At 42.6% G+C, this 14,349-nt stretch overlaps 1 protein-coding gene and 1 long non-coding RNA gene across 2 annotated transcripts in view; one reads left to right on the top strand and one right to left on the bottom strand.

Moving 5' to 3' along the window:
* Nucleotides 1-554: 554 nt before the first annotated feature.
* On the top strand, nt 555-7,160 carry Krt39 (keratin 39). The gene is given in 7 exon segments (NM_001004130.1): nt 555-1,004; nt 1,821-1,903; nt 2,533-2,689; nt 3,315-3,476; nt 3,580-3,705; nt 4,975-5,195; nt 6,914-7,160. Coding segments are annotated over 7 exon segments (1,446 nt in total).
* Nucleotides 4,816-14,349, bottom strand: part of LOC108352133 (uncharacterized) — a 25,493-nt gene continuing 15,959 nt past the window's right edge. Inside the window, exons 3-4 of the long non-coding RNA XR_001840285.3 lie at nt 8,837-9,012; nt 4,816-5,091 (exon numbers count right to left, since the gene is read on the bottom strand). This is a non-coding gene — a long non-coding RNA (uncharacterized LOC108352133). The remainder of the gene's footprint in view (nt 5,092-8,836; nt 9,013-14,349) is intronic.

Raw genomic sequence — 14,349 nt, 5'->3', positions numbered from 1 at the left:
TGGTGAACATGGTGAAATGAGTTGGTCAGATCAAAGTCAAAAATCCAAGGCTGATTTCTAAGTTCTCTGATGATTATCAGATATGAATAGTTTCCCTTTTCTAGAGAAGAAAGGAAAAGAAGATTGGACTCACTCCAGGTCAAGATAAACGCCAGCCGGAAAGGTTGGCAAGGATTTAAAGGTCGCAACACACTCACACCTCTTTAATGATGGATGCTGTTAAGAGTGTGGCGGGAGTTCCTTTTGAAGACCCAGTGTGAAGCTCTGCACCCGACGACAGGTAGCAGTTGCGACGGGTAATAACTTAGTAACCGCCTAAATGCACATTTTTATGAGACAACTAACTCTTCTCAGGCAGATTAACGAGATGTTCCTGTGGGATTCGATATAAACATGAGAAAGGAAAACATCCCGCCTCTTGTGTCACCACCTGGAAGGAAGGCTATATAAGCACTTCAAAGGAGAAAAACCACAGGCTTGGCATTTAGGCTCAGTTGAGGGTGCTTCTGGTGGTGACCTCAGACTCTGAGACAACGTGAAGCTGGACACACACGATGGATACCAAGGGCTCTACAGTGACTATTTCTTCTTCGACCCCACCCCAAAACTGCTCTGGGAATACAAATGTCAGGACTAACTCTTCTAACAAGAGCTGTTATCATGATGTTCAGTCAACTGGCCATGCTCTACAAACTCCCCAGGGCCAGGGCTGTCGCCCCAGCCCCTGCCTTTATCGCTGCCCTAACTACTTGATAAGAACCTACAGCTTCCACCCCTGTCCGGATGACTGCAGCCGGTGCTCTGACGGCATTAACAGTCATGAGAAAGAGACCATGCAGATTTTGAACGAACGCCTTGCAAGCTATCTGGAAAAGGTGCGGATGCTGGAAGGAGAGAACGCGGACCTAGAGGATAAAATCCAGGAGGAGTGCAGCAAGACACTCCCCATCCTGTGTCCTGACTACCTGTCCTACTACACCACCATCGAGCAGCTGCAGCAGAAGGTAAGAGCTCAGCAATGCGCTGAATCAAACTGTGGATCAATGCTCTCCACACCATGGTTATCTGCTCAATTTTATTCGTTCTAGAACTTTCTATGCTGCTATGTTTTTTTTTAATTAAAAAAAGAAAATTTGACATAATATACAAAGTTTTATAGTTCCTTTGGCTTATCAAGAGTATGTTCTGCCATTTTATCAACAAATAACTCAGGGCTGAAACCTAATGAGTTGCTACCACAACTTAAATTTAAAAAGAGAGAGAGAACAGGGCTCTGAGAAGCTATTTTGATTTTAAAAATTCTCTAAATAGTTTTAGCATTTATCCATGTTACAGTGGCTAGTGCCTTTCAAACCCACATTGTCATTTAAGAGTATTTAAAGAGTGTGTCTCTACACCAAACCTGTTTCCTGTCCATTCATCTACTGCTGCATTCCTGGGTTTACTTAATTTTTATTTTTTTCCACAAATGCTTGCTAAGCACCAACAAAAATGTTCCAGCCACCATTCTAGGCTCTGAGAAAAAATATGTCTGACCCCCAAATTGCATTCTAGTATGCCATGGTACATTTGGGGAAAATTAGAAAAGACTATATTTTAATAGAAAAACAGACACAAATGGTTTTTATTTGCATGGTTTTTGGTGATCTCTTAGGAAACTAACAAGAACTCCGATTCTCCAATGTTGCCCACGTTTCTTCAGCATCTCACTGAAGAGTCAGGAAAATTCTTTTGCTAACTAGAACACACGGTCCTTTGGTTCTTAAAGTAGGGGAGTCCTGGTGTTTGTCTCATTTGTGTGTGCAATCTCTTAATTCTAGATCTTGTGTACCAAGGCTGAAAATTCCAGACTGGTCTCACAAATTGACAACACCAAACTGGCTGCAGATGACTTGAGAGCCAAGTAAGCCTGCCCAGCGCTGTCACTGGTGAAAGACTTCATCTGAGTCTGATTTAAATATTCCCAGGGAGACTGTCCCCACATGCACTAAGCCTCCTGTTCCATAGCCTATCAACAGTGACCCAGAAATACCTTCAGATTCAATGTGATTAAGGTTAATAGCCCTAACCTGCACACAAGGCCTCCGGGATAATGTAAGGACCCATATGATTACCATCCAATGAGATAAGTAGGGTCAGTATCTTGTAACCTTGCTCTAGGCAGGAAAACCTTGGTAAAATGAGAAGAAAACTTAGACTCAAGTGTGTACGGGATACAAGAGAGAGCCAAAATGCTGACCCAAAATCCTTGAGCCCAAACCCAATGGTTTTCTTACATTTGTTGCCTCTCGGAGCAAAGGAAGGACAATTAATTCCCTCATCTCAAAAGACAGCAAGGTGGCATCATGCTGGCAGACTAACTTAAGCCTAAGAACCAAGTAGTGATATGGTTTTACTGCTACAACGAATAATGTCTTCATAGAAACACAGGGAGAGAGGCCCAGAGCAAAAAGAAGCAGGAAGTTCTGCTGAGCCTGCCTTGTGCATCTACATTCTAATGCCTTGTTCTTAACCCATTTCTGACATTTAAAGCTATGAAGCTGAATTGTCCCTACGCCAGCTCGTGGAAGCCGACGCCAATGGCCTGAAGCAGATCCTGGATGCACTGACTCTGAGTAAGGCTGATCTGGAGGCTCGAGTCCAGTCTCTGACGGAGGAACTTCTGTGCCTCAAAACAAACCATGAGGAGGTAAGAAAAAGACCGAGAGTCAGTACGGGCTGAACCCCTAACATTAGCATTGGTTCCTTTGGGTTGTGTATAGCGAAGTATATTCCCACAAGACGCTTTGCCATAGCTCTGGTCATACTGCTACGGCCCATACTATGTTATTTACCGTATTATATCTAATGACATGTGGGTAGGATATTCTTCATTGTCCCAATTTTCTCATCTTCAATGGTTTTATAGACATCCTTGAACAGATTCTGCCACATCCTAATAGAAAAAAAGCCAATTCTGGCACGAGCTCATATGAGCAGCCTAGAGATGGTGGTCTTTCCATAAAACCCCACCTCGGTGATCTGCGTCCATTTTTCATTCCTATGAATGGTCTTAAAATTTCTGGAAATCTGATACTGTTAGTCCACATCATTAGTCAATTCTCTCTTCTTTTTACACATGTTCAAGCACAGCCATACCTGAAATCACCTTCGGCCACCATAGGGCATCCCAATAACACCTACAAGTCATGCAGCCCTCTGTTGTGTGCTGTATTCCAGACCCAATGACACTAAATTTTTCTGTTAGATCAAAACAAGAACGTGGCAGGGAATGGTCATCCATTTACTAAAGAACTTCACATTCTTTTCTACAGGAAATTAATTCCTTACAGTGCCAACTTGGGGACAGAATCAACATTGAAGTAACAGCTGCCCCTTCTGTTGATCTAAATCAAATCCTACAAAAAATGAGATGCCAGTATGAGTCCATTGTGGAGACAAACCGTAAAGACGTAGAAGAATGGTTCAATACACAGGTGGGGAGAATCAGCAAGTCAAAAATCAATAAATTACATATCTCTAGGAGTCCTCCTATACATGATGCTTCCTTGCAAAGTACCTGGAATCTCTGTGTTTCAGATGGAGGAACTGAATCAACAGGTAGTGAGCAGCTCTCAACAGCAGCAATGCTGCCAGAAGGACATCATAGAGCTGAGACGGACCATAAGTGCCCTCGAGGTTGAGCTGCAGGCCCAGCATCGAATGGTACCCAACAGGCTGACCAAGCCTAACCTTACACTGGTGGCGACAGTCCCGATATCTGAGGGTTACGCTGTTTCCCAAACTGTGTCTATTGGTTAAAGGGTCTGTGGCTAGAAAAGAACTTCATAGTCAAGTAAGTCTTGGAAATGTTGGATTCCACAAAGGTTAGCCTTTCCACAAGCTAGCCTACGAAATGGCATGTACCATGGATCTCCAAGGAGGCGTGCAGTACTCAGCATTCCAAAATTTATTTGATTATGGATGCTTTTCCCCCTCCTCCCAAACTATGTCACATTGAGCATGACCCATGGAAAATAGTTTTGGAATCACCTGGAAAGCATTAGAGTTCTCTTATGCAAAGCATTATTGTAAATTCTCATATTGGGATTATGAAAAAGTTCTGAAAGGTGATGTGAACCATTATCTAACTTTACTGGTGACATTCTAAGAACCAGGGTGGTTTTTCCAAGCAAGATCCACACTAAGAGCCATCACAGCCTGTTCACAGATGGAGACACTGAGATCCCAAAGGTGTGAGTGACCTTCCCAAAGACACCAAAGAAATGTGTCAGGATCAGATCCCATAGCCAGCACCACCTCTGCTTCTTGAGACCACATCTCAGAAATAAGACAGTACTCAAGTGTCCTGCTAGGAGAGGCAGGCATTAGCTGCCAGGTTTCATCAGCTTCTACTCACGGGATGTTGAGCAACTCACTGAACCTCATTTTTCTCACCTATAAAAGTTGAGATAACCATGTGGATAACCGAGGTTATTAAAACCTAAAATCCCACCATTATCATTAGACTTACAAAACAATAGAACAAGAAAGAACTTGACCCATTCCAGTTTCAACACTGGTGTTTTACTTATAAAGGAACTGACACACTGAGGGAAATGCTTCTAGTTAAACATTGCTCACTTCCTTTCAAAGGCTCAAACGCAGGCTGAATAAGATGTCCTGGTATGATTTTAATTCCTGAGCCTTCAATGAAGTGAGGTGGATTTTTTTCCTCTTTCATGAACCAGAGACTAAGAGAATAAGTGGTTAAAAAAAAAGACAGAGAAATAAACCAGAGAGATAAAAAAAAGAAGGAATAAAGGTAAACAAACATCATTTTTGTTTTGGGTTTATTTGGTTAGGAAGTAATAAAGGACTTAGAGAACTCTTAGTACTGTCACAGAGAAGTTATTGTTTAAAATGTCTTTTACAATGGCCTTCTGGGAATTTTAAAGGAGTCATCTTAGAATCTGTTTCCCTCCTCTTCCACAGAGAGATTCCCAGGAATGCATCCTAGCAGAGACAGAGGCCCGATACACAGCCCTGCTGGCCCAAATCCAGAGTCTGATCCATAACCTGGAGGCTCAGGTAGCAGAAATCCGCAGTGCCCTGCAAAGACAGAACCAGGAATATGAAGTTCTGCTAGACATCAAGTCCCGGCTGGAGTGTGAGATAGCCACCTACCGCAGTCTTCTGGAGAGCTTGGATGGCAGGTATGTAAAATTAAAGCAACATAAATGAAAGAGGTGTGTATATACACACACATACATACACACACACACACACACACACACACACACACACACACACACACGAAATGGGGCATCATCCATTTGAGAACTATGCTTTGATTTTCTTGAAAATGAAGGGGACATCTGGGTAGAGATTATCAAATGTTCTCTAAAGACCTTCCATTATAACGTAGTCCTAACTTGAGGTATGGGTGGAAGTAAATTGGTTTGAAGAACACAGTACCAAATTAAATCCTCGGTTGCATCCCACTAAGACACAGATTCTCAATCTGTGGATAGTGACCCCTTTGGGATCAAATGACCCTTTCACATGGGACACCTAAGACCATATGAAATGTCAAATATTTACAGTATGATCCATAACAATAGCAAAATTGCAGGTATGAAGCAGCAACAAAAATAATTTTGTGGTTGGGGGTCACCACAACATGAGGAACTAAAATGTAAGGTCACAGCACTAGGAAGGTTGGGAAACACTGACCTAAGCTGAACATGGGACTTTGTTGACATAAGAAAGAAAAACCCTGGGGTTGGGGATTTAGCTCAGTGGTAGAGCGCTTGCCTAGCAAGTGCAAGGCCCTGGGTTCGGTCCTCAGCTCCGAAAAAAAAGAAAAGAAAGGACAACCCTGGTCCGGTAGAGGCACACAGTGCATGCTCAGGCTGAAACCCCCAATCCTGTAAAGATGTGGCCCTTCACTCCAACAGCAGTATGCTAACATGTACTTTTTTAATGATAATAAGCCAACCAACCCATACAGAACTCAACTAATCATGAGTTCGTTGAAGCAATTCAGGCCAAACAAACCCCACAAAAGCCTCATTGAAATTGCAAAGGACACCAACTGTCCCTCAGTAATCAGTCATCTCCGTTCACTGCGTTCTCTTTACTGTTATGACCACGCAGCATGGATGTTAATGGCCACTGTTCCTTTAAAGAACTACAGAATACCAAAGGCTACCAGTTACCCAGTGAAAATCGTGTATTGTAAAAAGAATGTTCACTGCAAACCACTGGCTATTCCAATTTTCTGAAAAAAAAAAAAAAAACAAAACAAAACAACAACGACAACATATAGACATCTAATGGGGGCACTTTGACACTTCCGGGTGATATGCTAAAGATTCCTCTGTAAGTTGTATTCAAACCACCTCTAATTGTATGATGAACTCCCCCATGCCAGAAAATTATCTAACTAATCCTCATTCTCCAGATAGGAAGCCCCTCCACTTTCTGCATACCCTTGTTGATCTGGGAATTTAGTCCCCATTATGTCCATTCTGACACAATACTAAAGCTCAGGAGGTCTTGACTGGTTCAGCCAAGGTCACCCACTAGCAAACAAGAGAGCTGGGCCCTGCCTCGTCTTTGACTGCTTTTGCAGTGTGGTTCCCATGGAGCTAGAGTAGCAGTTTAACCCAGGAAATATTTCTCAAGCCAGGAGGCTGTCTTCCAACGGATCTGCTCTAATTCTCCTTCTTCTACTAACCACAGCACAAAATGAATGAAAAAGCATTTAGTGGTGATTATGTTTGAGTGACAAGTATTGAAAACTTAGCCACTCCCATCTTCTCCATAGCGATCATTGCCCTTCCTTGATCACTAAAATTCTGTTGCTGTTCTTGTTGTTGTCGCTGTTGTCATTGCTGTTGCTGTTGTCATTGTTGTTGTTTCTACTTAGGCTTCCCTGTAACCCATGTACCACTACATGGGAGCCATCCTGCCAGGCCAGAGCTATGGAGTGTCTTACCCCAGTTTATACATCTATATCACTCCCCGGGATTCACAAGCCCTGCCGTGCCTCTGGACCCCCATCCCGGATACTGGTTAAGATATGCACCATCACCAAGGAGATCAAGGATGGAAAGGTCATTTCTTCTCACGAGCATGTGCAGCCTTGCTACATCACCAGACCTGCCAAAGTCTAGCATCCCAAGGTGATAAGAATGACCTCCATTCATGAAAGAGAGGCCAGTGCATGCTCCTGCCAGAAAGGCTTAAGAAACCCCCAGTCCCTTAAGGTACCTAGTTTCTTACTACTACAGCGGGCCCCCATCTTTTGTTCTCCCTCACTTAAGTCACCAACATGATAATAAGCCACATTTCTCTGGAAGGACATTCTGTATTGTCGCAGGGATGGGAACTGATTAGCTGGTGCCCACATTGCTTGCCTAGCCAGGCGATGGACAGGCAGGTTTTCTTTTTGTTTATTCAAGCCTTGTTTATCTCTGTACCTCTGTAGAGCCAGTCAGACAAGTTCTGGAATTGGTTTTGGCAATTGGCACGTGAAGGCAAAAAGCCACAGCCTTGCCTTCTGAATTCCTTCTTTGGATGTAGAATGAAGCCGACACAGGAACAGGACAAATAAGGAAGACCCAGATGTCTAGTCTCCAGGAATGAAACAATGACATGCCTGAATCCCGCTGACCTTCACTCGTCACCTCAACCAACTGATTCTCTGTACTAGTATATTTTCCCGTCACCACAAAATAACTTGCGGGGGCTTTTCTGCACACTCTAGATTCTTCCCCCACTCCTAATTTTTCATGTTTTATTTTCAGGCTGGGTCTTACTAAGTAGCCAAGGCTGACCTTGAACTCACTCCATATCCCAACTGGGACTTAAACTTGTGAGCCCCTGTCTCAACCTCCTAAGTGTTTGGGATTGTAGGCCTGCTGGGATATGGCAGATATCCATGGTCTCTGAAACTCGGGGAACCACAAGGCTCTTCTCCAAATATTTCCCTTAAGAATGAAGCTTAGTTGTGTGCGATGAATCCAAGGGTCTCTCTTTAAAGTCATGTTGAAGCAATAGCCTGGGTCCTGTCATTAAAAGTTAGCTATTTCTCTTTCTATCCCTTAGGGGATGGGAGTTTGATCTGCTTGTTTGACAAGGGGTATAGAGCTGAATTTCTCAAGGCATAAGACCCGATGGGTAACAAGAACAAAATAGCTTAGATCCCTGCTTCAATCTTTCCATCAGAGAGAGAGATGGAATTAAGAGTCCCAAACTTTCCAAAAGAGCATTAGTGAGTAATTTCTGCTTCTCAGCAGAAGGCCACTCCAGATGCCACAAGGCACCATTCAGTACCAGCCAGTATCACAACTTTTACAGCAGGTCCACACAGCAGGAAAGTCATTCTTTGAAAAGAAAATTATTGGACCTCTTCAGAAGTATCAACTTTAAAAAAAAATTAAATCAAACACAAATTGTAGAGTTCCAAGATCTGTTTCTTAAACTTGCCAATTTCCTACCACAACTGCATAAAACGCCCGGTCTTCATCAAACTGTTTCCCTTATTTGCACTGAGGGCCACACCTACGTAGGGCTGTTGTGGAGAGCACTTGAAACCCATCTGTACCTGACCATTGTATATGTCTTGCCATTAGCTAATTAGCTAGACCTAATTTTCTTTTATCATTATTTCATTTTAAAATTCTTTCTCTGCGAATTTAGCTATCTAGTCATGACTGGGAAGTTTTTAACAACGTTGGGGAGGGGGAACAAAAATAGAACATCTTCTGTGATTATACTCATGATTATTATACTAAATAAAGCGTTTCTGAATTCTTAGAGTATGTGTCTGATTCCAGTTGATGCTCACATCAAAGACATTTGCCTTGCTGGACTCACAGCTCAGCCGAATGCTTCCTCCAGAAGAGCAGTGGCTTACACAGAGCAGTGGAATGCAAGTCTCCAGGAAGAGCCTCTTCTGTTGTTAATTTCTCAATGAAATATGTAAAGTAGCTCCTGTCAGCCCCTCATTCGTATTGGCTCAGCCTGCAAGACGGAAATATGAACAGAGTAAAGACCTGGTGCTCAGAAACCATGAACAATCTCCACCCAGTCTCCGTGTGACCTTGAGTAAAAGTGATCTAACAGCATTGGCCTTACCTGGCATATAATGGAAGGGTTCAATGGGCTAATGAATACTTTGTAAATGATGTGTAGTGCTAAGCAAAAATAAGTTCTTAGTTCCTAAATTAGACACTAGACATGGGTCATTTTTATCCATAGCAGTTTCCTTTTGATTTAACTCAGTGCTAGGCCTGGTAGATCCTGTTCACAGCATCAACAGTAACTGGAAAACTATTTGCTAAGAGGTGAGAGCTACTCACCTTGCTGTCTTGATTCCGTCTGAATCTAGGCTTTAGGAACCTCTGACCTCGGGCTGCTGCAACAATGACATTCTTCATTTATGCCCCAAAAGAAGACACCTTTCTCTTACTCAGATCAAAATATCCCCCATGCCACCCCATACTAAAAATAAAATATTATGACCTGCATAACAAAGACAAAATCTGACACCTCTAAGGCCTATAATTGTCTCTTTTGTATAAAAGCGTGTAAAACTATCTTCAGGATTTTGCTTGCCTATGGCCAAAAACGTAAAATAAATCAAAACAGTATAAAGTCTAGATTTTTCTAGAAAACTAAATAAATATCCTATACAACCACAGGATGGCAAAAAGGACTTGTTTGTTTGTCCATTGCTTGTTTTTTTTACATGCTTCAGAAACAGGTCAGCAGTATGAGAATCTGAGTTTGAGTCCACAGAACTAATATATAAAGCCAGACGCAGATGTTGGAGAGGCAACAAGGAGGATTGATGGAGCTTGTAGCTAGCCAGTCTAGCCAATCGGTACATTAGAGATTCAGTAAGGGACACTGTCTTTAAGAAATGAAATAGAGAGTGGTAAAAGAAGACAGCTGACATCAACCACCACTCCTCCCAAGCACTAGTGCACACACAGGAACACACACACAATCTCTATGACTTCTCCCCCATATTTTTAAGTTAACACAGTAACTGTACATTAATGAAGATCCATTGTGATCTGTCTCCATATGCAAGCAGCATGCACTGATCATCCTCATACATGCCACCACACACACACACACACACACACACACACACTTTTAGCCCTTTCTTGTAGACTCTGACATCAGCCTTATAGGTAACCACATTCACAGACAGCCCCTCTTCTGCATGCCTATCTACATGACTCTACACTGGGGAAAACCAATAACAATACATTAGCAAGACTTTGAACTCATTTGATGATCATGCAATCATCATAATCTCATTGAACCCTTGAAGAAACCAGTGGTCACAGATGCTAACACTCAGGGTTGCACAACGATGAGTGATGAATTCTAAGTGCTTTAAATTCCCTTGTTGTATAATGAGAAAATCCAACTCTTCTATTTCGCATCCCAACACATCCACACTAGACAGCAGTAAAAACCAAACAGGAGGGTCTAATGGAGTCAACCCTGACCCAATTACAAGACATTGAACTTGGGTTCAGTCCCAGATGCATCATTTGCCTTCTCTCCATATGTTCTAGAGTGTTCATCATAGACTCTTCAAATCTAATATCCTTGGCTTCTCTTATAAACACTAATGTGATCTGACTCACCCTGTTATGTCTAGTCATCTATATCTATAAACAGGATGTGACGCCAGAAATAACAACTTCAAACCCCTCCTCCAAGTATCTTTTAAAGGCTATAAATGTTTTTGGTGATCTCTATATGATTTTTAGCAACTAGATACGATAGTGTCTTAGTATAACTCCCTTGATTTCCACACAGCTAGCAATGGGAAATGTATCTTACTCTAGGCAGAAATGAGAATATTTTTCTTGGCTATGTTTATCCTAATCTGCCCATTTTTTAAAAAGTAAAGTTTTCTCTAATAAAGAAGCATTTTTAAAAGCAAATGTACTCTTCAGATGAGAGGGAATGAAAAGGAGAATACGGTTCAGAAACAAAGTAAAGTGTGTCATACACTAAAGGAAATGCTCATTTTAGAGAGAACTCATGGGCTAAGACAATGAGCATCCAAACTACAGAGCCTGGGTTAGCATCAGCACAGACAAGCCTGGAATGTGTTCATTGTTTCAACACTGTCATCAAATGTCTTTTATAGGAAATGAATCCTTCACCTATTTGGCTAGCTGGAAATACCTGGTCAATGTGTTCATGCAGGATTCACAGCTTCGTGGGAACTACCCACGCAGGCAGGCAAAGGGGAGCAACCCTGTTTGGCAACATCAGGAAGGTTTGTTTTAATTGGACTGATCCTTTCAGGCTGAACATCATGCTTGGAGGGTTTCTCTTAGGCAATGCCTTCAAGCTATAGGTTACCATTTCCAGGCATGGAAGAACAACATAGAAATGCCAATTTTCTAAAACATCTCGATAAAGGTGTCACAGAAGCAAAGCTTCTGAACAAGTTTTCTGTATCATCCTTTCTCAGACTCTGTTCCCTTTCCTTTTCTTTCTCCATCCTCTCCACTCCCTAACATTTTCCTCCTTCTCTGTCTTGCAATAGCTGAGAAGACATACTGGTATTACCTGAAGAAACGATCTAAGATCCTTTCCCTGTGTCCTTCTCGGAAGAAAAATAATAATCATGTAGGTCTTCTTTCTAAACCAGAAGCAAAAAGTCTGCTATCATAGCTCTTTATGGTGACCCAGTGGGACCATCAGGTGCTTCAGTGTCATGCTGAAGATGGTTTTACTGCATCTGGTATCCAAGGACCTTGGAGAAGCCACTTAACCTACTGACCCAGAAAAGTCAGGAAGAGATTGCATTTCTTTGAAGCTGTTCTTGGTTGTAGACAACTATCTATGCACAACTGTAGGTAAGAGTACAAGAGTCCCATCTGCACATGAATGGGGATTGTTGATAGACTTATGTTTACACTGACCAACCAGAAAAAAAGAACTGTGCCTGCCTGCTTCACTGTCACTGCCCAAGAAACACCTGCCCTGCATTACAGTGGGAACCTGGTTGAAGAGAGAAGTCCCATGGTAGAAGGCACATAGAACTACAGCCTATTCTAGAGGAATCTGAAACCTGAACAGGAAAAGGAGACTAGACAATGATCCAGAATAAGCGCTCTAGAAAACTCCAGAAGTGAGACATTAGCAAAATCTAGAAGAGAGTGTGCTCATGTCTGGTCAAGAAACAGAATCATGCACTGATTAAGAACAAATACTCGTCAGACCTGATGATACATGCCTTTGATCCCTATGTTCAGGAGGCAGAGGCAGAAGGATCTCTGTGAGTTCAAGGTCTACAGAGTAAGACCCCCGTCTCAGGAACCAAACAACAAACAGAACAAGTAATTGAATCTAGACAAGCTGGATCTCATTCCCCAGCTATGAGATCCTATGGGAGTTTCTTGATTTCTCCACTTCACTTCCTTGTCTGTATAATGGGGCTATTAATAGCATGTACCTCATAGTGTCAGGGTGATGACATTAATTAGTGTATGCAAAGCACTTAGAGCATGTCAGACGTCCCATAACATGTTTGGAGGAACTCACATGCCATTGGTAAAACAAACTCACTAGCACTTACAAATTATTTCACTTAAGCTAATTGACAACAGAACAGCCATCCAAAGTCATCCTAACTACTTCCTTCCACTAGAAAGTGGAACCATGGAATGACCCAAAGGCAAATGGAGCACAGGTCCCTCTCTCCCAGAATGTCATGGAATTCATTTGGAAAGGTCCCTAACTAACCCTCAGATTTCCTACAATCAACAGGAAGGAGGTGCCCTCCCAAAGAGAGGGGACAAGTTTGAAATGGAAATGAGAAACAGCAGGGCAGTTCATATGGGTCTGTCAGCACATTATCTTGTTGTAAAACCCCATAGTGGCCTTACCTCAGGAGCGCCACCCACAGAGCACAGATTGACAAAGTGACCGCTGCAATAGCATGAGGTTTTTTTAATCCACGTACGTATGTGGGGTTGCTCATCCACGCAGGGAAAGGCAACCCCGAACCAAAAAAAGCACACAACTTTTATTCAACTTTTATTCAGAGGGCAGACTTCAGCAACAGGGTTAGCTGGCCTATTCTCATTGGTGGTACACAGGACAAAGGACCTGGTCAGGTATTGGCTGGCCTGTTCAAGGGGCTGTTCTTGGCTCGGTTGGTCACTTCCCGAATCCAGCCCTACACCTGGCCTTGGTGGATCACTGGGAAAGGGCTAAGTTGGCACGTCCCTTGGGGGATGGGGGTGAACTGGGTGGTCAGGCATGGTCAGGATGACATCTTGCTGTTGTTCTCGGAATTTACCACAGGGAGGGGTAGGGGGGTCTTTCCGAGAGCAGTTGGGTTTTTTGTTTGTTTTGGTTTTTTTTGTTTTGTTTTGTTTTTTGTCTTAATTCGCTTAATCAGAATCTTGATCATCAAAAACTTTATCATATCACTGGGCATCCTGACGTCAGATGGATCTCTCCAAGGTCACAGGTTTGTCATAGGCGTCCTGACCACCAGATGTGTTTCTCAAAACCTTGTTTTCACAGCTTTGCTTTTCACATCCATGAAACGTTATTTCTTCACTCTGGTGTCCTTGTTCTTCATGTCCTCGGTGTCCATTGAAACCAGATTACAGAAAAACCAGTACAAAGAATTCTGCAGAACCCTCCACGAATGATCACACTTACCTCTCATGATTCCCCTGTAATGTTATCATTAGTTACACAACTAACATTTGAACCAAGGCTTCAGGAGGTCAACTAACCGTCTCAATGCCTTGCAATTAATACATGGCAAAGCCAACATTTAAGCAAATCCATATCATCTGTACTCCAAATGACCTTCTGTAGGGAGTGAATGGAGTCCTGAGTGAATGTGTATTGTTGACATGAGCACAGCCACATTCGGGACCCCAGTGTCTCAGACCCATGGGAATGACAAGAGCCTCAGTCCAGGGAAGAATCTTGAAAGTTTGTGCAGAAAACTTCCCTCTTCTATATGACTGAAGCCTGAGGCTGCTCCTCTACAAAGACCCCCTATCTGCCAGATCAGCTGACCCTCCTCTCTAAGCCTTATGTACTAAATGTGTGTCCAGTGTATGCCTCTATCGGAGCACACAGCCCACCCAATCCTAGCTTTTCTGTATGCATGTTTGTCATTTCTTCATTTCCCTATAACCCCAGTCAGGTCAGTTCTATGCCTGTGTGGGTCATAACATCAAATGGCTTCCATTGTCATTAAAGCTTGCTACTGTAATAGTTGTAGGTTAATCAAAGACATGATGGCCCCAGAAATACTTTCCATGAAATTCTAAAGAAAGCGAGCCCTACATA

This window comes from Rattus norvegicus, chromosome 10 (assembly GCF_036323735.1).
Source record: "Rattus norvegicus strain BN/NHsdMcwi chromosome 10, GRCr8, whole genome shotgun sequence".
NCBI classification, from domain to species: Eukaryota; Metazoa; Chordata; class Mammalia; order Rodentia; family Muridae; genus Rattus; species Rattus norvegicus.
This window is presented reverse-complemented; position numbering and strand designations above follow the sequence as displayed.